Here is a 26,229-nt window from a genome sequence, read left to right as displayed (position 1 = left end):
CAGCAGATACAGACTGGAGAAGAGTGTCTTCAGCCCTTATGGACTTTTTACTGCATTTACTCCCTACAGGAAGGCAAATAGAAACAAAAAAATTAAAAAAAAAAGGCATCAGTTCTATTTTTTTCACCTTACGAGGCTGTAAATGCCAGGGCTTAGCTCTGAGCAGTACCACCACCTTCCTCACTTCAGAAGTGAAAAATTGAGGTGTTGTCTGTGATAAAAAAAACTAGAAGGATGTTTTTCTCCCTGCTACGTGGTTAAGGGTGTAACTGGCAAAGAGGTAGCCACAGCTTGCTGATGCTCCTCCAGTGGGAGACTGAAAAATATGTTCAAGAATAATTTTAAAATGGTCTTTGGCACCTCCAGCCACTGACCCTTCTAATTCCCTGCTTTGTTCTTGGGCTCTTGCATGTTTTTGGGTGTCTGCCATTTCTTAGCCTTTTGTATAGGTGTTCTTCTTTGTTGGAATTTAGTTCTTTGGTCCTAGCAGTATGTTTGTGCCATTTCTGTATTTTGGTTCTCTGGACAGTGAAAATAACAGCCCCAGTTCTCTTCAGCTATTTACCTTTCTTTTATAGAGACTGTAGAGTGACAGTCACAGGAATACAGATAGGTCAGCATCCTCAGCAATAGTCAGCTCTAAACAAAAATAAAAATGTAAAATTTTGAAGTATTTTGTTCTGTAACACATATGTCACAGGGTAGTCATCAGTACAGATTTAAAAAGTAAGAGATACGTCTTTTCTCCTTTGAACAGCCTCTCAAGAATAGAAGGGGGGGCTTGGAATTCATGGTGGAATACAAGGGATGAGAGCCATTTTTTATAGTCTCACCTGTGGTCTGGAGAGGTCCCCATTCATCTGCACTCACATGTAAAATTAAATATCACCTATGTTAACATCTGCAGTTGGTACAGGAGTTGGAGGAGGGAGGTAGCTCATGGAGAAGAGGAAGCAGTGAGAAGGATTTTCAGCAACCTGCAAATAACGTTCAGGTTTTGGATTCACATTCACAAAACTTTGTTCTGACCTGGCTGAATGTAGGACTGTGAGCCCAAGGAGCCTTTCTACAGAGGAAACTCTCTTTGGTTTGACAAAAGTTTGAGGTTGTCACTAGAAGAACAATTCAGCAAGGTCTGGTAACTGCAGTCACTGCAGTCCTGAACTGTATCACAGAACTCATATTTCTTTGTATGTGTTGATAAGCCCAATCATGATTATATTTAAAGGCCAGAAAGCAGAAAGTTTGGAAAGAGCTGCAGCAGTACCCTGAGGTATTTACAACTCTGTCAGTTTTGATTATCAAAAAAGAACCGGGCTGGGTTGAGTACAGGCATAGAAGTTACATTTTCAGGGGGGACAATATCAAATACTCTTTCAGCTACTGGAGATGGGGCATAGAAGCAGTGGGTGGATGCTGACCCACCCAAAGTCAAATGAGAAAATCTTTAACAGCAGTGGAGTGGGTACAGCATCCCGGTTGCTTGATGACTCCACACCATGTTCAAATATCCTCCCAAAAAGATACTTGGGAAGTGAGATGGGCATATTTGATACCACTTCTGGGTTAATACAGCAATTTTTCATCCCTTTTGGAGTAATTCACAACAGGACAATATTTTGAATGGATGGAGCTGGGCAACATTTAACCCTGCTCTCTCTTTTGAAGGGAAGATTTTACAATGACTATAATGCACTAGGCCAGAGAAGCAACTGTAGCACTCCTCTTCAACAATGCAAAGGTTATCTAGAATCATGTCTGAAGAGCTGATATCAGAGAAAACAGTAAGTTGAAAGGAACCCTTCAGGATAGGACCCCTGTGGAAACACAGCTGTGGCTTCTGACATGACCCACATGGCCACATAGTGCAGGCAGGTGGCTGTACACTAAGTTTTGCATTTTAAGGGCAAGACACAGTATCCAAATGACTATTTGGCTTCCTGAAATGAAAAGCAGCAAAGACTTGCCATATTTAGTCAGACAGTTGTCAGTGCTGGTTTCTGTATATGCTCCAATATCCCCAAAATCTGCCATGAAATTCGAGTGTATTGTTCAAGAGCGTTCACAGGTGACCACAGCAAACATCAGCCTGCAGAGGAAGCTCTGGACAGGGAAATATGAAATTGTAAAATGGAGTTCCACTTCCTTGGCTGCCACTGAAGACTTCTGTTCAAACTGACATTATTAAATGCAGTACTTACTAAGAATTGGAATTTTAAAAAGCACAAAATGAGATAGCTCTCAAATGGGGAGTAATGCGTGTTTATATACTAGGAGCATGAAAACCTCCATGAAATTATGCTGGGAATATAGAAACAAACATTTTTTGTGTGTAGTCCCTGCACTGCCACAGGACTTCAGCACTGATTTAAAATTGCGTTTCTTAAGGGATGTGTTTTCTTGAGTCTGGCTCACATAAAGACTAACTACTGGCTCAAATGTCTTAAACCACACATTTCCTGAGGGGAAAATACATCAGCTGAAAACCTACATGTTATGGTCATTTAAAATATTCTGCTAAGTTACAGTCAGTTGCCGTGTTCACTGATAATGTATATTAAACATGAAAAGCATTGCACAGTATTGTTTAACTGAATCTCAGCTCTCAGGTACTTGAATGTTGGTTGGCAGAACAGAACATGTGTTTGTGGAGTTTTTTTATAGGTGTGGATTTTTTTTTTATAAATAACTGAAATTATATAACAACAATCCCACACATACACTTTGTTGCAACATGTAACAGGCTGGATAAAATACTATTAACATGCACCTTGGTTTCTGTATTTCATAGTCAGAGAATATTACACACAATCTCCCATTTACATCCATTTACACTTCATTTTAAGGTTCGTCTAGTTAATTTCGCTTTAAATTAGCATTAAATATATTTGTAATATAGTCTGTGGCAAAGTGAGAGATTTTTGTAGTAATAGATTTTTTAGTAATCATTCCAGTGTAACTGTTAGGAAACCTTCCATTGCAGATCCTCAGTTTCCCACACAGCTCACCAGCCACTCTTCATAAATGCCTCACTGCGGTATTTTGCAGGCAGGTATGTAGCTCGCTCCTCTGCATTACCCACAGTTCTATCAATTATATTATTTTGCAGTTCTTCCCATATGGAGATGCTTCAAAGTTTGCCCAGCACGCCTTCCGAACCTTTGATAAAAATGGAGATGGAACCATCGACTTCAGAGAGTTCATTTGTGCCCTGTCCATCACCTCACGGGGCAGTTTTGAGCAAAAGCTGAACTGGGCCTTCAACATGTACGACCTGGATGGTGATGGTAAAATTACAAGAGTGGAAATGCTGGAAATTATAGAGGTGAGATCAGTATGACACTCAAAAACAATGTCAGAACATTAATAAAATTTGATTCCTTGTTCACACAGACTTCAAATGTTACTCACACCAGAGGCTGATATCATTAAAAACACACATGGCACACATTCATCCTACTCTGACTCATGTCTAAGTGGTACAAGCACTAACTAACATATTAATAGATGTAATCTTGGAGAATTACAGAGAGTACATATGTGCACATAAACTTTTAAATATCCAGAGATTTTTTTTTCCTGATGAATGGATTAACCACAAGAACAGCCCAGCACAGGATTTACAAAGCCCATCTCAAAGTCACTTGACACCCATGAAATTACTGGATTGTAGCTCAAGTAGCTGAAACCTTACCAGAGATTAACTTCAGATGATTACAGAAATTTACAGGGATAACAACATGCTATTTTAAGAGAGCTCTCACAGATGGGCTTTAAGATGACCACAACACATAAGAGGAAGGATAAAGTTTTCCACCTTCATCATCTGCCAGCTACTTGCCACAGTAGTTAATACCAGATTGTGCCCACATGTACACACAGAAACCTATTAGGTGGTGACTTCTAAAACTTATTATTCAAAATTTATGTGAAATATTTCAAATAAGCAGTTGACCCAGAGAATAAGTTACAAGAGTTTTGCACTGTGAAACAGGAAGCCAAAGAAATTCATTCCAGGATGCAAAATGTAACCACCAAAATAAACCTGCATCTGAGGAAAGTAAAATATATTCTTTCTTGTTTTAAGTACCTGGACATTGGATCCTAAGAAAAAAAGGAAAAAATCTTTCGAGAAACTGTCAATCATTTTATTGTTAGAATAGATTTCCAGAATTTGATCACATCAAAAAATTAGATTGAATTTTATGTTAAATTTTACATTTGGTTTCTTTCCAAAGGCTATCTACAAAATGGTGGGCACTGTGATAATGATGAAAATGAATGAGGATGGTCTGACGCCTGAGCAACGGGTAGACAAGATCTTCAGTAAGATGGATAAGAACAAAGACGATCAGATCACACTGGATGAATTCAAAGAAGCTGCAAAGAGTGATCCGTCCATTGTATTACTCCTGCAGTGTGACATTCAAAAATGAGCTTGTGTACAACGCGTCATAGACTGCACAGAAGTTTAATGTTCCATTCAGTTTGCAGCTATTTCCACACACACAAAAATTTGCTTGGACTACCTATAAATGGACTTGCTTCTTGTGTTTGAAACACTTGTGTGCATGAGAATGTCATTTGCTAAAGAATTTTAAAAGTATATATTATAAAAATAAACTGCCACAACGTGACGTGTGCAATGTCATTTCATAACAACCCTCTTCCTCTGAAGCCTGTGCAGCAGGCCTGTGCTGCAGTGAATTATATTATTTATTGTTCATGTTTTACTGATGCTAGCTCTGTGTCTCCTAGACTGAGTAATGTTAGTGACACTGAATTCCCATGGTAATGTTAACTGTTTATTATAAATCATGTCACCATTCTGCTGTAAAGTAGTACTGGACGGACAGGGGGGCAGAGCTCTTCGGCTCCCGAGTCTGATCCACACGTGCTTGTATTGTCAATGGATATAAATGTACTTCATTTGCATGCCTTTTAGGTTTGCCTTAATTCTTACCTCATTTGCATCCCTTCAATCTGGAAAGAGCTATGTCAGAGGAATGCAGTATATTTAAAAAAAAAAAAAAAAGAAAATCCTGCTAAAATTATCCCTTTAATTAAGAATATATAAAAATATATATATAATGTTTAAAATATTGTTTTATTGCAAGTTTAAAGGTTTTATTGGAAGTGTATTGATCTTTGCCAGAATTTTCAAAAGCTTCCACAGAGGTTGCAATATATATGTCCCAAAATAAATTTATAACATTTGATCTTTTCCCCTAATTCTTATTTCATGTCTTCAGCATGGTAATAAAAAAAAAAAGTTCAATCTCTTTAATTATCTGTCAGTGTACACTGGGAAATATATATTTCATTATGAAAGCATGAAGAAAACTACTTTGCACTCACTCACTAGGAGAGTCATATTATATGAAACCAAATGTTGTAGTTCTTGTATTTACCAACAGAGCTGCTGTTGGTGCTCTAAGATGCTACTGCTAAGATCTAACAGCACACCTACTAGACTTGTGCTGATGTAGCTTTTTAAACTAGCTGCAAGTCAAATACAGTTTATTTGCTTGGCCTAAACCTGTTTTTTTAATGTTTTTCCTTCCTGAAGTAAGAGTCTTTCCTCTTACTGTATGACACTAAACTACTCTGGGTTCGATGTAAACAGACGTTAAAAATCATTACTGATAAATGAACCATAAAGTATGATGATAAAGGAGGGACAGTGAGGAGAACCATCCTCTTCCTCACTTGTATGTGCATAAATCAAGTTTCCTTCTATCCTGTGACAAGTACAAGTTCTGCACAGCTCTGGGGAAGAATGGAGAACTATCAGACTGCAGAAACTGCAAATAAAAACTTTCCTATTTCCCTGATGTTCCAAACAGTTGGTTGCTTGATGGATTAAAAAAACAAACAAACAAAAAAACCCCAACAGTCTGAACATCTTACAATTGCATGTTTGCTATTTCTTCCTTACCTTATGAAGAAACGAGATGGTACTCTTAATAGCTAAAAATCAAACAATAAAAGATGACACAAACCAAATCATTCTCTGTATTTTCAAATGTAAAAAGTGAAGCTCATCTTAAAATGAAAGGGAAAAGAAAACAAGCAACCAAAAATAGTTTTACACAGCTTGCTAAGAAACGTTGTTGGGGGGAACACAGAATCAATTACTGCCACAACCACAGCCATTCATTCATATTTCAGTTTCTTCATATTCCAAAAAACCAGCAAATGGCAGAAATTTCAACTACATTTTCTAATACCAGAATTTTACTTAGACTACACAGATTATAGTCTTAGCTAACTAGACAGTGGTATACTTCATATATTTGGCTATAACTTAAAAGACATTCTGAAAATTACTTAGGTCTGAGAATGATATGCCCATGCCGAATAATTCTTGGAATTTATGCCTCTGGTGCACATATACTTTTTAGAGAAGTAGTACCTCATTCTACATTTCTCTGCATCTTGAATTTACATAGCTGGACAGGATCCATTTACTTTAGTGCAGCATTAAGCAATGCATTGCCATCCAAAATGGCCAACAGCTCAAAAACGTAGTCAAACTCAAAAATAGCCAAACTCTCTACATAGCCAAAAAAGTAAACTCTGTATTTAAAGTACCAAGAATGTGATAGTTTTGAGACCTTCAGTAGGATCACTACAAAAATAAGAGCATCGATGTAAGTGCTTCAATAATTTTTTATTCAGAACTAATCCTCCACCATGAAAACAATTGCCTATAATAATTATACAGTCAGGTACACATCTTCAAGTACATGGTACAATGTACAATAGTAGATTAGAAAAAATACAATATATTGATTTGAACCAAAGACCGGAATTGTTGCCAACTGCTCTAACATTTCAAGTAAGTCTATAAAAAACTTGGGAGAAAGCTGAAGTGTTAGCTCAGTAGGAATGCACTAACTTTCCTTAAGCTCTCTTCTCCACACAACTCATTATGGAAGTACTAATGACGATAAATGCTTTACTCTTTCCCGCCTCTGCACTCTTGCCTTTTTTTTTTTTGGATGCTGAAGAAAATCAGGAGGAAATAATGCTATGTTATTCTATCTTCTCATACTGTAAAAGGGTCTGAAACATACTCTAGGTCCATCAAAAAATCGAGTCAAAGGAAACACATGGTTCATGATCATGTCATAGATTCATAGATTCATAGGTTTGGGTTGGAAGGGACCTTAAAGATCATCCAGTTCTACCCCCTGCCATGGGCAGGGACACCTTCCACTAAACCAGGTTGCTCAGGTTTAGTCTGGCCTTGAACACTTGCAGGGATGGGGCATCCACAACTGTGAGCAACCTGTTCCAGTGCCTCACCACCCTCACCGTAAAGAATTTCTTCCTAATATCTAGTCTAAATCTACTCTATTTCAGTTTAAAGTCACTCCCCCTTGTCCTGTCACTACATGCCCTTGTAAAAAGTCCCTCTTCAGTTCTCTGGTAGCCCCTTCAGGTACTGGAAGGTGCTATAAGGTCCCTCTGGAGCCTTCTCCTCTCCAGGCTGAACAGCCTCAGTTCTCAGCCTGTCTTCATAGGAGAAGTGCTCCAGCCCTGTGATCAACTTAGTGGTTCTCATTCCAACCGGTCAATGTCTTTGTTGTGTTAGGGATCCCAGACATGGATATCCAGGATCTCACGAAGGCAGCATAGAGGGTTAGAATCACCTCTGTCAACCTGCTGGTTCCAGACAAGTTTTGGCAAGTATGCACTTTGCCTGGTACTCCTGCCCCCGCCCAATATTTTCACATAATCCTAAAGGTGTAAGTACCTCTAATTATGGAGTTATGGAATTGTTCAATTTGATAGGGACCTTCAGAGATCTTCTGCCCAACTCTCTGCTTGAAGCAGTGCAACAGTCTATTCAGACTCCAAAAGCCTCCAAGGATGGAGATTTTCCAGTCTGTTAGGGTAATGTGCTCATATGCCTCTTCATCATGAACAATCCCTCCTGGTTTACTCAGGCACTTGGTCTACTGACACCTGACAGGATGAACCTATCTCAGACGGGAAAAAGAGTTCCAGCAAAGGAGCTCACAGGGCTTGTTGACAGGGCTTTAAATTAGTTTGGAAGGAGGAAAGGGAAAATACCAGACTTGTCAGTGATGAGCCATGGGATGGTGTGCCAAAACTTGAGGAAATGAGCACTAATGGGATCCCTCAATCTGCCTCAGGAGGTGTTGGCTACAGTATACCACTCCTGAAATGTTTCTACACCAAAGCACACAGCATGAGGAACAAACAGGATGATCTCGAAGCTTTGATCCAGTCCCAGAGATTTGACATCACTGGCGGAAGTGAAACCTGGTGGGATGACAGCTGTGACTGGAGTGCCCTGTTGGATGGTTACAGACTCTTTTGGAGGGATAGGCAGGGCAGAAGAGTCAGAGGGGTGGCACTGCATGTAATAGAAGGGTTAGAATGCGTGGAGCTCACAGTTGGCGATGGCACAGTTGAAAGTCTCTGGGTAAGAATCAAGGGGTGAACAAATAATGTGGATTTCATCGTGGGAGTCTCTGCAGACCTCCCAGCCAGGACGATGACACCAACGAATTATTCTTTGAGGAACTAAGGGACACTTCCAAGTCAACTGCCCTTATCCTTATGGACTTAGTCAACTTGCCAGAAATCAACTGGAAACATCACACAGCTGGTACAACCCAGGCCAAAAGATTCCTAAAAAACAACTTTAGGGAACAGGTCCTAAGGGAGCCAACTTGGAAAAAGGCCCTCCTCGATCTGCTGCTTGTCAACAGAGTGGTTCTCGTGAGCTAAGTCGATTGGTGGCCTCTTCACCACAGTGACTGTGAAGTGATCAAGTTTAAAATCTCTGTTGACAGAAGGAAAAGTGGCAGCAAAACCTCAACTCTGGCCACAAGGAGAGCAGACTTCAGGCTGCTCAGGGAATTAGTAAGTAAAGTCCCCTGGGAAAATGTTTTTTGCAGGTGCTGGGACCCATCAGTGCTGGTCACTTTTTAAACATTACCTCCCAAGGGCACAGGAGTAGCAATTCCCGAATGTTGGAAGTCAAGCAGGTAAGGCAGAAGGCCAGCTTGGCTGAGCAGGGATCTTCTCATGGAAATAAGACAAAATAGGAAGCTGTATGCCCAGTGGAAGCAAGGTCAAGTGACATGGGAAGAATATAGAGATTCTGCTTGCCACTGTAGGGAGGAAATTTGTGCAGCCAAAGCTGAACTGGAGTTGAAGCTGCCAGAGATGTGGGGAACAATAAAAGATATTAATGGCAAAAGTTAGTGTAGAAATAACATTGGTCTGTTACAGGATGAGGATGGTCACCTCACAAACAGGGACAGAGACAAGGCAGAGGTGTTTAAGGCTTTCTTTGCCTCTGTCTTCAACATGGATGATGGACCAAGGGGGTCTCACAGGCCTGGGCTGGAGACCAATGACTGTTCTGAGAATGATCAACTCCCAGTCAACCACGAAATTGTCCGGGATCTGCTGCTCCAGCTGGATCCCTACAAATTCTATGGGGTCTGATGGGATTCATCTGAGAATTCTCAAAGAGGATGTCATCACAAAACCTCTCTTGATGATTATTTTTGAGGGGTCCTGGGAATCCTGAGAGGTCCCAGTTGACTGGAAGCTGGCGAACATTGGTCCTGATTTTCAAGAAAGGCAAGAAGCAGGATCCCAGAAACGACAGGCCTGTCAGTCTCACTTCAGTGCCTGGTAAAATCATGGAAAAGATTATTCTGGGAGGTATTGAGAAACACCTAAAAGACAATGCAGTCATTGGTCCCAGCCATCATGGCTTCATGAGAGGAAAGTCCTGCTTATCAAACCTGATTTCCCTTTATCAGGGTACAAGGTAACCCACGTAGTTGATCAAGGGAAGCCAGTTGATGTCATCTTTTTGGATTTCAGTAAAGCTTTTGATACTGTCTCTCACAGTATCCTGCCAGACAAAATGTCCAGCACACAGTTGAATAGTCATGTCACCCAACCCATGAACAACTGGCTCATAGGTTGGGCACAAAGAGTTAAAGTGAATGGGGTGACATCAGACTGGTGACCTGTCACTAGTGGGGTTCCCAAGGGCTCCATCCTCAGCCCAGTTCTCTTCAACATCCTCATTAACGCCTTGGACACAGGACTCAAAGGAATACTAATTAGGTTTGCCAATGACACTAAATTGGGCACACTGCTGGCTCATGTTCAGCTTCCTGTCAATCCAAACTCCCAGGTCCCTTTCTGCCTGGCTGCTCTCCAGCCACTCTGTCCCCAGCCTGTAGTGCTGCAGGGGGTTGTTGTGGTCAAAGTGCAGGACCTGGCACTTGGCCTTGTTGAACCTCATGACCTTCTAACAGGTGACTACAAGCCCCGTTATCCCAGCAGCGGAGCAGCCAGGTAAGAATTTGTTCACGAGGCTGGTGGTTGTAATCTCTCCGCAATTCCCAAAGTTCTGATGGGCTCAGGGACTGGGTAACTTCACTCTCCTGTCTGAATTACTCTCTGCTTCTCTAATGTGGAACTGCTTCCACTTCCTCTAGTGAATCACCAGCTATTTGTCCTGCCTCCCCTTCTTCTCTTGGAGGCACCAGTGGGGTAGATCCTTCTTCTTCCTCCCTTACTAATTGCAGAGGTAGGTCTGTAGTGCTGTAGATTTCCTTACCCATGTCTTCATTTTCACTACAGGGGCAATAATGACTCCTAATCGTAGTTTGGGTCCCTGTCTCAGTCATAGTCTTTTTAGAGTATTGAACTGCAGCTCAATAAGCACAGGCCAGGCCCCAGTACAGGGCAAGAAGTTGCTGGTTTTGATGGGGGTAGGCAAGGCATCCTTCCATTAAAAAACATGTCAGTTTGTTGGGGTTGAATACTTGTTGTGATGTGAAGTCCCAGGCAATGGGGGGTGTTAAACATCCTAAGAACCCGCCTAAATTCATCCACATGCCCTGCCACCCAGGAACTGGGCCCTGGTAAGGCACATCCCAGTAAATTCTCTCTCGAAGGTTGTTTTGTCCTGCAACAAGGCAACAAAGACAATACTACAGTCCCCAATCCCCATAATGTTCTCATAGTGTTGGTTATAAGCAGTCCCATGGCCAGACAACTCAAGTAAGGGTTAGTAAAGATCATTGGTACTTTCATTGCAAAGCCATCTATGTCAAAACTAAAAGGGGAAAGTAAGTTGTATCCGTCCCCCTGGAGGTCTTTCAAAGGGTAAGTTCCACATCCCAGAAAGACTATTAGTAAAAGTACAAGTATAAATACTAAATCTGGGTGTAAGGCCATGTTTTATATTAGTATGTCCCCAAGTTAGCAAAAACAAAAAGACAAGTAAGGCAGTGTTTATATAAACAACCTTTCTTAGTGGTCTTCCCGGGTTTCAGCACCAGAATTGTTATTGTTCACCTTGGCTCAATGCCAGGTATCCACCGGGTCTGTGCCCAGCCTCCCCCTGGAGGAGAGGGGAGGAGGAAAGACGGAAAAGGAAAAAAACCTGCGAAACCGACCTTGCTAAGAAAGGCGGTTTAATATTTACACAGAGAGGAAAAAAACTGTAAGCACCATACACCCAGAGAGGAACTAACAACTTCCCCACGAGAACGCTCTCCTCCTCCGAAGAAACGGCCTGACTATTCTGTGCAGCTACCCAGAAGAGAAGAGACAGGCCTTGCTTCCTTCTCGTGTCTTTTGTATCAGAGCTGACGTAACATGGTATGGAACAGCTTATTGGCACAATATGAATCGGGTCATCTATCTAGTTCCTTTTCCCTTCCAGGGAGGGTAACAAACCCATTACAGTTTTGTAAGCTCACGTCCAAAGAAACTCAAACTCTTTAGGAAAAGAAATAAAAGCACTTGTTTCCACACCCAGAGAATATACTGCAAATAATTTTTTCCCTTCTCTAATTATGAAAGTATAAGTACTAATAGTTTCTCATATTCAGTTGCTGTGGTTCCAATGGAAAATCATTGAAACATGTTTTACTGCATGTATTAACTAGCACATGTTTAAGAAATAAAGCAGAGTTAGGAAGAAACCAGTATTTTTAACTTAGAGACATTAAAACATTACCACAAGTATCAGTTCATCAGTTCATGTTTATTAAAATATTACTTAATAGTTATACAAAATATATTTCGACTTTTCCAGAAGAAAAAACAGAACAACTGATAAAAAAATTGTATTAGTTGGTAGCTAAAAATATCAACTGAACATTGAAAATTTTCTCATTATACAAACTCTATCTATTCTTGGTCTGTGCACACACAAAGTAAATTCTTTAAAAATTAATAATAACAATACAGAAACATCTTCCTGAGAGTATCTAACAAAACATCCCCTTCTTCAGCATCAGGAAGCAATAACTTTATATATATTATTCCACATTTGTGCTCAATAGTATGCCATATTCACAGAGAGATACTTATTGATCTTCATCACAGTCTGTCCTGTTTTGGAAATTCAATTGTCTTTGGCCTCTTTCAGGGTCTTGCAAGCAGAGAATTCGAATATGGGGACTCTTAGGCAGAGATCTAAAAATAAAGTATGCATCATTTAAACAGTGTTTCTTCTCCACAAATTTAATATTTCCATTTGATTCTTTCCATTATATATTTTCCTTAAAATAACTCCATCTTTTTAATTTGACCATCTTAAAAAAAAAAGCAACACGGGGTGAAATTCAGGCTTCACTGAACTGATATTGGACCCAGACTTCACTAAAAGCTTGAGGTAAAGACAAGGACTGATTTCCATCATGTGATTTCTAACAATTAGACTAACCTTAATTAGAGAAAAGGTACTTTTACAAAAAACCTCCAAACAAAACAGTGATGGAATACCATTTGTATTTGCCCTACAGATCCTTATAGGCACTATATACACGTGCAATCACTCTCATGCAATCACTAAGAATGAGCAAAGCTACTAAACATCCATTTACATAGGCTTCTACACTGATCATCCTAAATTATTTTTTCCTGAAGGTGCCTCCATATCTCTGTTAATATTTGCTGAACATGCAACACGTAACAATGTAACAAAAGCAAACTGCACTTGAATTATTAAACTTTTAAAAAGTAACCATACAAAAAATTCCTGTATGTTTATTAGTTTCAGAAAATCTCCACAAAAGCATTTTCACTGAAATAAAAACAGAACACTACTACCCTATTTTTTATATACTCTAGTGAGGGAAGACAATTAAAATAAATCAACTTCATTTTGAAGACTGCTTAATTACCCTCTTCAGGCTTCACTGGTTACATTGGGTTCATAGGGGGGAGTTAGCTGCACAGGGTTAGACAGTGACTGTTCCCTTGAGCTGGGCATGGCTTTACCAGGGACTTATGGAGGTTTTGGAACAATTTTGAGCTACTAGATCAAAAATTCAAAACATGGTGTAAGTTATGAGTCTCTAGATCAGCAATATTAAAACTCATAAAATAAAATAAACTCAAGTGACAAACACCTTGAAAGTACTACGTCTTCTGTCAATTTTCGGAGGGGAGAGGGACATACAGGGCACTAAACAACAAGAAGCCTGCTTGACAAAATAAAACATTTCAAAAAGTTGTTTTACTTCAGATAAACTGATTCAAGTCCCACTGAATTACCATATTAACAGACATTAGGTAAGGAAGAGTAAAAAAAAATATTAAATTCCGAGAACTGTCAGCACTGAACTGCCTAATTGTTGATGTTCTACTGCTACAAAAAGCAAAATTTCTTTCTCTTCATATTTAATTTTTTCAAGTTACACTTCTTGCAAGAGAACTTAGTAATTCCTTGTAATTTTTCTACCACAAAATAAAACACCATGGTATTACCTTATGCTTTGGGGGGTGAACAAAATGAACTGTCGATACTGCTGAAAATTAGCCCTCTCCAGAATCATATCGATGGCAATTCTTCTGTTAAGCATGTCCTAAAGACAAAAGATTTATCAGGTAGTAATGTTGACCATAGTAAACACATCAGAAAATATGATTCTAGGAACACTTACCAGAATTAATTCCTATACAGTAAAGGTTTGCTAAAGAAAAGTCTGATAACATCTAAGCTGGAGAAACATTAGGGTTAAATTCTAAAAATTACAAATTATAGTCTGGGAAATTCTTAAACTGTACTTTTTAGTATCCATGGACAATGGAAAGCTTCTATCAGAATAATCACATACTCCTTACTCACTGTTTTTCTATCAGCTTTGATATACATGTAATACTTTTTACTTTATTGATATGCTGAGATGAAATGTATTTTAGTAGAATAATGTTTCTGGTAAAATTGTGCCTCAATAATACCTGAAAGGATTTAGGAGCTGCATGAAACCTAAGACATTATGGAGCTTGTTTTTATTAGGATTATTACTGTTATTATCATCTATTTTGAACACAACCTTGTGCATCAGGCTTTACTGAAAGAGGTGCACAATGGGAAGCTGTTTCTAGCAGAGACTAAAAAAGTTTTGCTGCTGTAACTGTTCCACATGAAACTAGGGATCTCTCTCTAAAATTCTTTATATGTGAAGTATATTATCTTTTTTCTTCTCTAGGTCTGTAATTCTCAGTAAATAGGTGATTGACACTGAAGACAAAATTAAATAATGCATTTCCAACTCTTTGTTTCATAGAAGTAATTATTTTCTAAAACAATACCACTCTGCATATTAATAAGGAGCAAATACATATTTAAAAAAAATTTAAAAACTGGTTAATGTCCTATCCAGGGATGCTGTTAACAAAAATACGATTTACCAGTTTTAGATGACCTTAGTATTTATTATTATTCTGCATCTCAGCATCTTAGAAAGATGCTACTAAGTGAAGTATAAAATGACTTCCTGAGTAGCAACAGTGAACTCAATTGCTATACTTGCTCTGAAAAAAACCTCACATTGATCTCAAAATTGGCAGAAACCACATGCCAAGCCCAGAAAGGCACAGCAAAATGCAGAGGCAACCTGTGACACAGTAGCAGCTGATTTATGATTTTTTTGCTGAACAAAGGTTTGAGCATGTACATTAACAGAAATGCTCATATCTCTGGGCACCAACTTCAGAAACAAAATAAGCTTCAAAAGACACTAAACAAAGTGAACAAGATCCCTAAATTTTGGTTTGGGGAATTTGGATATTGGTTTGGAGCTTTTTATTATTTACAGTTACCAGTGGTGGTTTTAAATCTAACCAAATACAAGTAACAATACAACTATTTGACTAATTTATATAAATCGTAGTAGGAGATGTAGTTTAAGTTTAAAGTGTACCATGTAGACATCAAATTCATCCAAGCATCTGAAAGGAGAGTCAGTGATGTTCCACAGAGAAAGAATGTAACAAACTGTGGAGAAGGTACGTTCACCTCCTGATAAGGCTCTCAAATCAGTAAGGGAAGCTTTGTCTTCATCTCCAAACTGAACCTTGAAATAAAAATATTAAAGCAATTTTTAGACATGAGACAGAGACTTACTAACAGAATCATAACTTTAACAGCAAATACATTATACATGAGCATATCACCTGAGAACAATTTTCTGCAACTCACTGCAACTGCCATTCTGGAATGGGATGGCTCCTAACCATATAATAACACATTTCTAGGATCACTGCAACTTCCTCTATCACAGTAAAATACAGACTGAATGACTATGCCAGTGTTTTCTTATTCAATTCTCTATTTTTGATAGCTGTTAAACAATGGTTCATAAATGTTAACTAGTGTAGTTACATTACAGTAAAATCCAATGGTTACCAGCTACAACAGAATATCAGGTAATTGATTTATAGTGGAATTTTAAAGGCAGAAGAGTTTCTTTACTGGAATGCATGAAACATTGTGAACAGCCCTTTGGTTCCATTGATTAGGATGACATCTTGTGGCACTCCTGTAAGATAAAACTTAGGCATTTTCTTGTCCTGTTAATTGCATTGCCTTTAACAAGTTCAGCAGGAAAAGAAGAATTATTTTGGAGTGGGATCTTTTCTGGGGGGGAATTGTTTTCTTTTTGCAATTTACCTTCCTTGACTAAATATAGATCTATTGTCAGAAACATGAGATATTAGCTATTAAAAATATTTATTCCGATGAAGTCAGGTAATGATTTGATATTTTATGGACTGAGTTTGATTCTTCAGATACATGTGCTACACCTGTTTAATTAGGACTGCAACAACACGTATTTATGTTGTCACTGCATATTTTTCCCCTTAATTCCTAAAACTGAAGTCTCCCACAGAAATAAAAGTATATAAACCCATGACTTTTTGGGATGTATGTTAAAAGATACACAAAACCCCCCACAGTATTGAAGCTTTAAGTCACTAAAAGTTGTTTAAATAACAACTAGAGCCATTACACAATCACACAAATAATGGTGAACTTCCTATCAATGAAACAGGAATGAGTTACTTTGAAAGACTTTCTAAGATGACTCAGTAGTGAATTCTTCTCCTTGGTACAAGACAACAATCGAAATTTATTTCCTGTAATCTAGCACCCTACCCATTTAAGATAGCAATGTTTTTTATTTTTGCTAGTTTTCAACAACATTCTACAGTTTACTGTATCACAATTTGGAGAGAGAAGAACAATTTATTCTATCCTTTGCAATACAAGTCCTAGCACCTGAGATCAAAAAAAGTAATAATTAATTACATATTATGATAATTGAAATTATATAAAATAACTTACAGTTATGGAAAGTGTCTCATTCTTGTGATCAAAAAGTATTTTTCCAGAGCAACCTCGAACATGCAATAATCCCTCAAAGCTGCTTTTGCACCGTATAGAAAGGATACTTAAATCAAGCAAACAAGCATTAGGTCAGCAAGTTTTACAATACATAAAAAAGTGACAACAGATGTTTATCAACAATCCCACATCATTAAGTATTAAGGCCTGCTCCATTAATAACACTTTCCCCAAATCAATTATGCTCTTAAGTGGGTGACATTCAATCCTTAACATCTGCAGAGAATCACTGACACAAAGCAAGGAGGTAAGAAATCCAGATGTACATTTTTGTATTTTCTAGAATTTGTTTTAATAGACTGAAAGCTTTTTACACCATTTTTCCAGAACTTCAACAGACAATTACCACATTCCACTGCTTCCCTATGCAGTACTAGGACTGCACAGTAAGGAATTTACATGGCCTTTGGTAGATTCTGGGAATTAAAGAGAGTTGTGTATTAATTTCTCTGCCCACCCCCTCAATTCTAGCATATTCTAGCCCAATAGACAACACATGACAGTTCCTCCAAGAAAGAACTATGGTTCTTTAACACATTGTAAGGTGGGATTATGCTCAACCTTGGGCACCAGGACTAAGATTCAATTTGACATATGCGGGCACCATAAGGCAAGTATCAGATTCTGCAAGTAAATCTTGCCCACTACTATCTCTGTACTTCCACCTGCAAAGGCTGGGATTCTCCTCATCATCACTATTTGTCAGAATCATACTGGCACCTCCCCCAAATCCAGATCAAAAAGTACAAAAATGCAGAGTGAACAAAGATATCCCTAATTTCTGCTGAAGGGAATGATAGACGATGAAGTGCTGCATTGGAAAAGAGACCATCAATCCTTTTAAAGGGAGGCCACCACAAAATCTTCATATAGGATACTAAGGAACTGAAGCAAGAAAGAAGAGGTGCACTCCCGGTATGGAGAAGAAGCTGTCAAATTATAGAATCTGAATAGAGATCTTCAAATTTTTTCAGCATATGGCAGAGGAAAAGTGCTTGGCCCACAGTGAAATTATGTGAGCTCAGCACCAGTAATTATATTCAATAAAAATGAGTGACAGTCCAGATTATTTCAATTCTAGAACACTGATGATATTCTACTGACCAAAATCAGTACTCAGACATAGCTGCCTTGGATGAAGTCAGCACAGTTGAGGTCTTTGGTGTGAAGCAAAATAAGCCTCCACTATCACACTGCTTCTCCAGCTGCCAGTCCAGGCTTCCTCTAAACTGTCAGGAATGACAGGACTGAAACTGAGAGCAAGCTTAGGTTACAAAGATTGTTGTGAATACTGGCCTAAAGACAGTGCATTCTCACTGGTCTGCTCTTTAATTTTCACCCTGGAATATGGGAACATACTTAGATGTCAGTTTATCTGAAACCTGAAATTACAGTAAAATTAACTCACCGTAGGAATTGCTGATACGCTTTGACCCTCTCTGCCATGATTCTTTCCAGCACCTTAAAAAATTTCTTTAAATTCTTTACTTTACTGCTTGCATCCTCATATCTTTCCTTTGCATCATGAAATTGCCTGTTTTGATTAACAGAAAGTTTAGTTAGCATGCATTACATTAAAACTAAGCTATTGTTGTATATGCTGAAAATCATTTTGATAAAATATTCAAATGAAAACTCTTTTGTAAGAATTTATGTTAAATCTAAAAGCATTTGATTGTCAAATAAGACACTGCTAACAAATAAAAAATGGTCAAAAATTAAATCTTATTTCTATTTTTAATTCTTTTGAAAATAAACTCTGGCATCAAGGAGAATGAATGATTGGGTTCCCCATGTTCAAGAATATCTGAGGGGAGTTCTCCCTTGCAAGATACTGTATTCAAAACATCAAGTAACTTTCTAACTTGTGCATTAGTTACTCAAACTAGAAGTATGCTTAACACTCAGTGCATCAGAGAACAATGGTGAGTTATGTTTGTGTAGTTATAACTGGGATACTTCTGAACACTAAGAGGGTACCTAATTACTGGTAATGTCATATATATAGTACAGATGCTGTTTAAAATCACTGGAGGGTTTTTCAGTACTCCTAAATCTGTTCAGTACTGGTTGACTGCGAATCAGTACAACACATTTCCATACCTTCACACACAACTAAAGTACTAAACACACACATAAATGCACAGTGAGTCACTAAGAAAACTCTTCCTTCCCCTCTCTTTTCCATCTTACCTGAACAACTTTACACAGTTAAGATGACTTACTGTATTATTTCTTCTCTGTTTCCATGGAGACTAGTTTCTGATTTTATCTTCTCTCTGAAGCGATTCATTTCTGCATCAAGGCTCTTAACAGTCCTGCTGACCTGGATGCGCTCCGAGTAGATTTGCCTGGCCTGCGCCGTTTTTTCCTAAAGTAATGTTTGAAGCTCAACTAATTGATACATTTTTTTAAATATCTGTTTAGTCCTAGCAACGAATATTTTAGGCTATGGAAAAACATGGTCTCCAAGCAAGACAATGTTTTTGTGCTGTTCTTTGTGTATTCATCACAGCAAACCCAGTTAACAATTTTATTAACGATATTTATAGGTAGATAGTTATTTCAGTGCCAAGAACTGTATCCATCTGAGATTTTTGATAATATCACAGTTATTTAGCTAATACAGATAAATAAGGAATGGAATCACCATAATTAAATAGTCTTCCAAAAGGCTTTGTGGATGTCATTTCCAAGTTAGTTAATAAAGCTTAGCTAAGCCTTCAAAAGATCAGATATGGGGTCTGTACAATGAACAACATAGTATCCAAGAAACCAGAACAGTATTATTCAATTTAACTTAAAATGCAAATTTTAAGGTTAAGTCATTTTTATCTTCTCATTGCAAAAAAAAGAAGAAATAGTCCTAGATGGATAATCTCTAGCTTATCTGTGAAGACAGAAATTGTGTCCTGCCAGAAAAAAAGAGGCCTCAATTCACTTACACAAAATTACTTCTACTTGATTTTGACAGTCAGGTTACAACATACCTGAGAGAATACTCAGTGTAGCTGAGTATTAACATGGTCTGTGTGTCACACAACTGGAATGATTTATTATTAAATATTAGAAGGATCATGACCATCTAACTTCAATAAAGAAAAAAGAAAACCCACACATACCTCTAGTTCCTTTTCTTTGGCAGCCAGCAATTCTTTGAGCTTTTCTATGCAAGCCAAGTGTTCTTTCTGTTTGTCTGCATAGTGCTGCAAATGGCGTTTACTGCTTTCCAATTCTGACTCAGCCTGATTTAATTCATCCTGTTTGGAACAAATCATGATGAGAGCTGTTTGGGGTAGATTCCTGAGAATCTCTCCACATGTTTATGGACTTATCACAGGTTGTTTTTAACACAGTCTAATTGATTTTCCTTTCAGTAAGACTACTCCTTCTAGAGTCCAGGAGCTTTAACAGCAGCTTATCAGAGAGTCTATACTCAATTCTGACAAGGACATGTTAAATACATGCAATGATTTTAGGAATCATATCTTGAAGTGATGTTTTATTCTTTGAAAAAAGCCATCCTTTCTCCTAAAACTCAAAAATATAGATTTATTTTTTACACTACATTCTACCCAGAATTTCTGATGACTGTGTAAAGACATCAGCCAGAACTGCATTTCTGTGTGAAAATTCAGTGTCCTGTTATACCTGTAATATAAAGTCATAGAATTATAGAATAGTTAAGGTTGAAAAAGACCTTTAAAATCATCAAGTCAAACCATCAACCCAGCACCACGAGCATAAACACCACTAAACCATGTCCTCCAGTGCAATTTCCACACATTTTTGAATGCTTCCAGGGATGGTGACTCCACCACCTGCCTGGGCAGTTCGTTCCACTGTTTTACCACCCCTTCTGTGAAAATTTTTTTCCTAATATCTAATCTAAACCTCCCCTTGTGCAATTTGAGGCCATTTCCTCTGTTATCTGTGAGAAGAGACCGAGCCCCACCTCTCTACAACCTCCTTTCAGGTAGTTGTAACATGGTAAGGTCCTCCTGAGCCTCCTTTTCTCCAGACTAAACAATCCCAGTTCCCTCAGCCGCTGCTCACAGGAACTGTGCTCCAGACCCTTCACCAGCAACTTCTATACTATATAAGTGTTGATACTGTTGAAGTGATATATCTTTCCAGAGAAGTAAAGAGGTACAAAGAATGAAATAAATTAAGGCATAATTTTCTTCCTCGTCCCTGTCCACTAGATGGCTTAACAATCAAAAAGAAAAAAAAAACCCAAACCAAATAAAAAAACCAAATAAAACCCACTCCGAACCCCCAAAATGACAAACAAGAAAACCAAACACCAACAACAATAATAGATGCTCTTACTTTTTTCAAATCCTATCTTAAAGCCACAACTTACAGGTTATTAAACAACTGCAGAACACTTAACAACACATCTAATTTAAAACCCTTTCAGGAATTTTTGAGCTGCCCTCTATTGTGTTCAGTGTTCCAAATAATAAGCAATAATAATGTTCTCATATTCTGAATAGGTCTATTCTCTTTTCTTACACAGTGGTTCTTTTAAAATAGATCATATCTCTAGAATTTCCATATTAGATACATTAGAACATATTTATTGGTTGCTTTCCTGACCTGTTTCCTTCCTCTTTTTGTTTGCTCTTACTTTTTTAATTTGGGCTGACTACATAGAAATACACAGTTTAAGTGAGACATATAAGAAATTAGGATAGTGATCCTTCTACATTTTTCCTCATTCCATCCTTCTACAAGTTTACAATACTGTAAATGTGATGGACTCTTATTTCTGTTTTCCATTTTCAAACCATTAGTTCTTGCCAATATCACATTTTCCATGTCATCACTCTGCTATTTGTCTTCAGTCTCGGTATTTCTCTGCCTTTTACAGGTGCCTTCTGTAGTCTTGAATAATTAAAACTAGGTACTGGTACCTTCTGGGATTATGCAACTTCATAGAATAACAACCACTTCATATGCTATTTCAAGAAATAAATAGTTATGAACATTCTTAGCCAAGGCTTCCTAGAAAGAAACAAGCCAAACCAGCAAATCTGATGCACAAAAAAGGAAAGCCAAGGAAACTATGTTTCCTTCCTTTTCACTCCATGGCTAAAGATACGTGGAAATGAACTCTCTTTGAACATAAAACACTACTGCAACTACACTTAACAACCAACATCACCTTCAAAATATTGCCAAGATTATTTCTCAACATGCTCTAGATGGAATGCTCCATTTCCATTTTATAGGCAGACCTTAAGTGTATGAGGAAGCAGTACGATCTTTTCTCCTGCCTCACCTCTTCTTAACCTCATTCTCCTTGCCACACAAATGGAGCAAATTAAAAAATACAATATGAAATTATTATTACCTTAATTGGACCAGCAACAACTTCTACTTCATGAATTTTTTCTTTCACTTCTTTTAATTTTTTTTCAGCTTCCAGGAGAATATTTTTCAGTTCTTCCATTTTTCTGCTTTGTAGTTGCATGTCTTCTTTTACAGATTCCATCTTAGCCTTATTTTCTTCAGCTTCATCTTGCTGTCAAAATATATTAAAGTGAGGAATAATAAAAGGAAACATACATTTATAAATTACTATACCAAATTTTAATTTTAATATCAGGGTACAATATTACATGAAGTACTCTAAAATTCTAATATGAACATGAGCAGCTCAATGTAATTGTCATGAAAGCCTAAAAGAAGAGACTGACAAATCTTGTAGGAGACCACTAAATCAAACTCCAAAATAAAAGTGGGATTTCATAATTATAAAGGATTTTATTAGGGAGTTGTGATGAAAAAAAATGAAAAGAATAAGGAAACTTCCTTCAGGATCCATGACAGAATATGTACATACAGTATACAAAGGAATACAGGAAGAGTAAGTGGATTGTTGTTGTTATTTAGAAAACTAGACCATTCCTAAGGAATTATCATCATACATACTTTCTGATTCACAAAGGCAAATATTGCAAAACCTGGGAAAAATACGTAAATGAAACTTTGTACTGCTGAGTCTTCTTCACAATCAAACAATTGTTAAATCAAGGTAGCAATGAAAATCAATACCAAGTGAAAAAAGAGCAATTAATCCATAGTAGTGGTCAGAAAGCACAGAAAACACAAAAACCAAAATCCAAGAAAGGAATGAGGAGAAGCAAATACATAAATCTAACAGCTGCATAGGACCATTAACAGAAATCAACTGTAAAAACGTTGATGTTGAACAAGCAAGTGTCCAGAAATTTTTAAAGAGGAAGATATTCTCCTACAAAAAACTAATAAACTATCTTCCATCTCATCAAATAATATACTTTTTAAAAAAAAACCCAACAGAATTAGATTATCTGGAAAAGAGAAACTCTGTAAGAGCTTTCAGAATCTGTACTGATCCTTTACTTTTTGAATAAATTTTGAAATGTTTAGTTACATACACATGTGTGTATACACACTGAAAGACAGACTACTGAAAGAAGGGTGAGTTCGTGCCAACACCAGATGTGATTAAAGAAAAAAAAAAGTCTGGTCAACTTAGACTCTTGTTGATCCCACATAAAACAGAGGGGAAACCGCCATGGAATTTAACTGAAACAACTGCAGTCAAGATTACTATTAGCAGCATAATTCTCAGAATTAAATCTTGGCCATCTATACATCAGCATATTACAGAGCAACAGTTCAAATTCACAGTCACCAATACACAAATCACAATAGATCATCAAAAATTTTCTCTATTCTTAAACTACTTTGCACACATTCTAAGAACACATTGATAACAATAAGAACTTTGAAGGAACCATCATCCTACCATGTCCTTCCCTAGGGCAATACATGAATTTGAAATTTGTGCATGGTGAAGCTACAGCAAAGGAAGAACCTGTGGGTTCAGGGCAGAGCAGCTGTGCTGTGGCATTAATTATGCTTCAGGGTAGCCTTTACCTATGCTTTGATGATGCCACTTCTGACCTTCAAACCTACAATGTCACTTCTCCCTAACCAGAGTCTTACAGCACTGCACGTCTGGAATGAGGAAAGAAAAAGGTAGAAGAAGAAAAGGAAGAAGGGGAAGAGGAAGAGAGAAAGGAAGCACAAGATCAAAGAGAAAGACAGAAAAAAGAAGGAAAATATTTTAAAAAAATCACTAAAAATAAATGAAATCACTCCATTTACAGAAATGTTTACAATTTCAGCAAGTGTTACATTCTTGACTATTCATCCAACTTTGCTTATTTCAAAACACTGCCAACATTAAAAGACATAATTTCATATGCTGATTAGAGATAATTTGATAATCTATTCTTACTAATATACGGATGTCCACTGACTGGTGTTCTTCCACATTTTCAAGATCTACTATTTCTCCATTTGTTGTTCTTATTTTTATCTGAAAAAAATCCAAACACATCCTTAAGTTAACTAAAGAGAAAAGTTCACATTTGTTCATTTAAGTCATCACAGAAGATATTTGATTTTTTTAGTTTCATTAGTGACTAACAAAAGACAACTCTTCACACCTACCTATGGAATTAATTTTCATAAGATATAACTTGATCTGAAAGTTATATGCACTTAAAATCATTATTTCATTTATATTTAATATAAGAATTGAATAAAATACATTTTATTTTTTCTTCAAATATTTATCTTCAGCATTTCAGTCCACATGCCAGTTTTTTTGCTGCTTCTTATTTGTAATTTACCGAATATAGCCTTATATAGCATGTATTAGCTTACACTGCCTACCTGGAGCATCACTGGCCACCACAAATATATATCACAGAATAACAGAATATGCTGAGTGGAAAGAACCTACAAGGATCATCGAGTCCAACCTTTAGCTCTGCACAGGACCATCCCCAAGAGTCACACCATGCGCCTGAGAGTATTGTCCAAACGCTTCTTGAACTCTGTCAGGCTTGGTGTTGTGACCACTTCCCTGGGGAGCCTGTTCCAGTACCCAATCTCCTACCTAGGAGTACCAGAAAGCACAAAAAGGAAGCTAACAGTTGTAAAATGGTTTTAAAGAAATTAAAATTAAGAAAACTTAAAGATGTGACATGTCCCAGCATACCAAAATGGGATAAGAGTCTATATGAAGAGCATGACAACAAGCAAGATTCTGGGAATGAAGAGGCAAGCCTCAAGAGAAATAAAGGAGAAGGATTATATGGTGTAAGTGTCTGCTCCGTGCACTATTAGTGTCAAAACAAGCAGTAGAAATTTGTGAGATTTTGCACAAAGGGGAAGAAAGATATCAAACAGAAACAACAGCATATGTTAGGACTGATGTCCTATCATTCTGTCCTAAATTATGAGAGTATATTAAAAACGTAAAAAAACAGGAAAGCAAACAACAAAAGTAAGGATAAACATTAAAAACTATCACTCAGTCAAAATACATTGCAGAAGTCAAAATGAAATAGGGAAAGACTGATGAGTTTCTAAAAACTAACACTGTTCTTATTTTTACCTGTAGTTCTTTTTGGTGTCGTCGATGACCATAAAGATGATCTTCATTTTGCCTAATCTCATTTTCAATGGAATATAAACGTTGCTGAGATGCTGTCAACTGTGCCCTTTTGCTTTCAATCTCTTTATCCAAGTGACTTTATAAACAAAGTGATATTGAGATATATTACATAGGTATTATTTATGACACACACAGAAAACCACAAAAATTACGCGAATGACAAGACAAAGCGTAAAAATGCACTCTTTTTCAACTAGCCTACATCATTCCTCCATGGCAAAACTAGCAATAGAATTCCTGTCACACTTTGAAAGGGTCCTGGTTGTTGCTATTACTATGCATTTCTTATTCCATTGTTGTTTGTTTTCAGTAAACTGTCATCTCAACTCATAGTCTCTGCCTTTGCCCTCTCTTACTGGAGGGGGGTGAGTGGAAGTGGAGTGACTTATTTGAGGTTTAATTCCCAGCTGTTTTTTTTAAACCACTACAGAAAGTGAAGATAATCTTTGAGTGAAGTTCATTATATACCAACATGAAGAAAGTATAGTTAAAAGACATATTTAAAACTTTTGAGTTCATAGAAATTAATTTTAACATTCAATTCAGTCTATACTATCAGCTATTAATACTAAAAATATTTACCTAATATGTCTCTAATACAATCTGAGCCTCAAAAGTAATCTATTGTTGCCAATTTGTTTATTGACAGTTCTTTTGCAATCTTTGAAGTACATTTTGCTTTTCTAACTACCAATAACTAAGCAATGAGAGAGAAAAACCTTAAAAATATAAAAGGTGAGATACCTGCCATGAATGAAGTCAAAAGCCTGAGAAAGCACAGATGCAAAGTTTGAAACCAGTAGTAGCATATGTGCTAACAACTTTGGTTTGGAAAATCAGGTTTCCCTTACAGTAAACTATGACACCACTGTTCAAGTGTTAGATTTTAAAAGAAACAGCTTTGACTCTATACTCATTTTCTCCAACTGTAAACTAAAAAAGAAGGTAGAAAGATTTCCTGGAGTATCCAGCACAACAAATCCTTACT

General features: G+C 37.4%; 2 protein-coding genes across 3 annotated transcripts in view; one reads left to right on the top strand and one right to left on the bottom strand.

The window, feature by feature from the left end:
• The window catches only part of VSNL1 (visinin like 1), a 90,241-nt gene extending 84,256 nt beyond the window's left edge, over window positions 1-5,985 (top strand). For both annotated transcript variants that reach the window (XM_008931270.4, XM_029965846.1), the window contains exons 3-4: window positions 3,110-3,325; window positions 4,239-5,985. In XM_008931270.4, coding sequence (XP_008929518.1) covers window positions 3,110-3,325; window positions 4,239-4,436 — 414 coding nt within the window. In that variant the 3' untranslated portion in view covers window positions 4,437-5,985. The remainder of the gene's footprint in view (window positions 1-3,109; window positions 3,326-4,238) is intronic.
• A 6,093-nt stretch (window positions 5,986-12,078) lies between these two features.
• The window catches only part of SMC6 (structural maintenance of chromosomes 6), a 39,251-nt gene continuing 25,100 nt past the window's right edge, over window positions 12,079-26,229 (bottom strand). The window contains exons 19-28 of the mRNA XM_029965845.1: window positions 25,182-25,317; window positions 24,015-24,095; window positions 22,077-22,247; window positions 19,840-19,977; window positions 18,943-19,088; window positions 18,126-18,251; window positions 16,658-16,763; window positions 15,234-15,386; window positions 13,795-13,892; window positions 12,079-12,498 (exon numbers count right to left, since the gene is read on the bottom strand). Of these exons, the coding sequence (XP_029821705.1) occupies window positions 12,390-12,498; window positions 13,795-13,892; window positions 15,234-15,386; window positions 16,658-16,763; window positions 18,126-18,251; window positions 18,943-19,088; window positions 19,840-19,977; window positions 22,077-22,247; window positions 24,015-24,095; window positions 25,182-25,317 (1,264 nt within the window). The 3' untranslated portion in view covers window positions 12,079-12,389. The remainder of the gene's footprint in view (window positions 12,499-13,794; window positions 13,893-15,233; window positions 15,387-16,657; window positions 16,764-18,125; window positions 18,252-18,942; window positions 19,089-19,839; window positions 19,978-22,076; window positions 22,248-24,014; window positions 24,096-25,181; window positions 25,318-26,229) is intronic.

Source organism: Manacus vitellinus, unplaced genomic scaffold (assembly GCF_001715985.3).
Source record: "Manacus vitellinus isolate BGI_N305 unplaced genomic scaffold, ASM171598v3 scaffold_11_pilon, whole genome shotgun sequence".
Taxonomy (NCBI): Eukaryota; Metazoa; Chordata; class Aves; order Passeriformes; family Pipridae; genus Manacus; species Manacus vitellinus.
The sequence above is the reverse complement of the archived record's forward strand: the minus strand, read 5'-3'. Positions and strand labels throughout refer to the sequence as shown.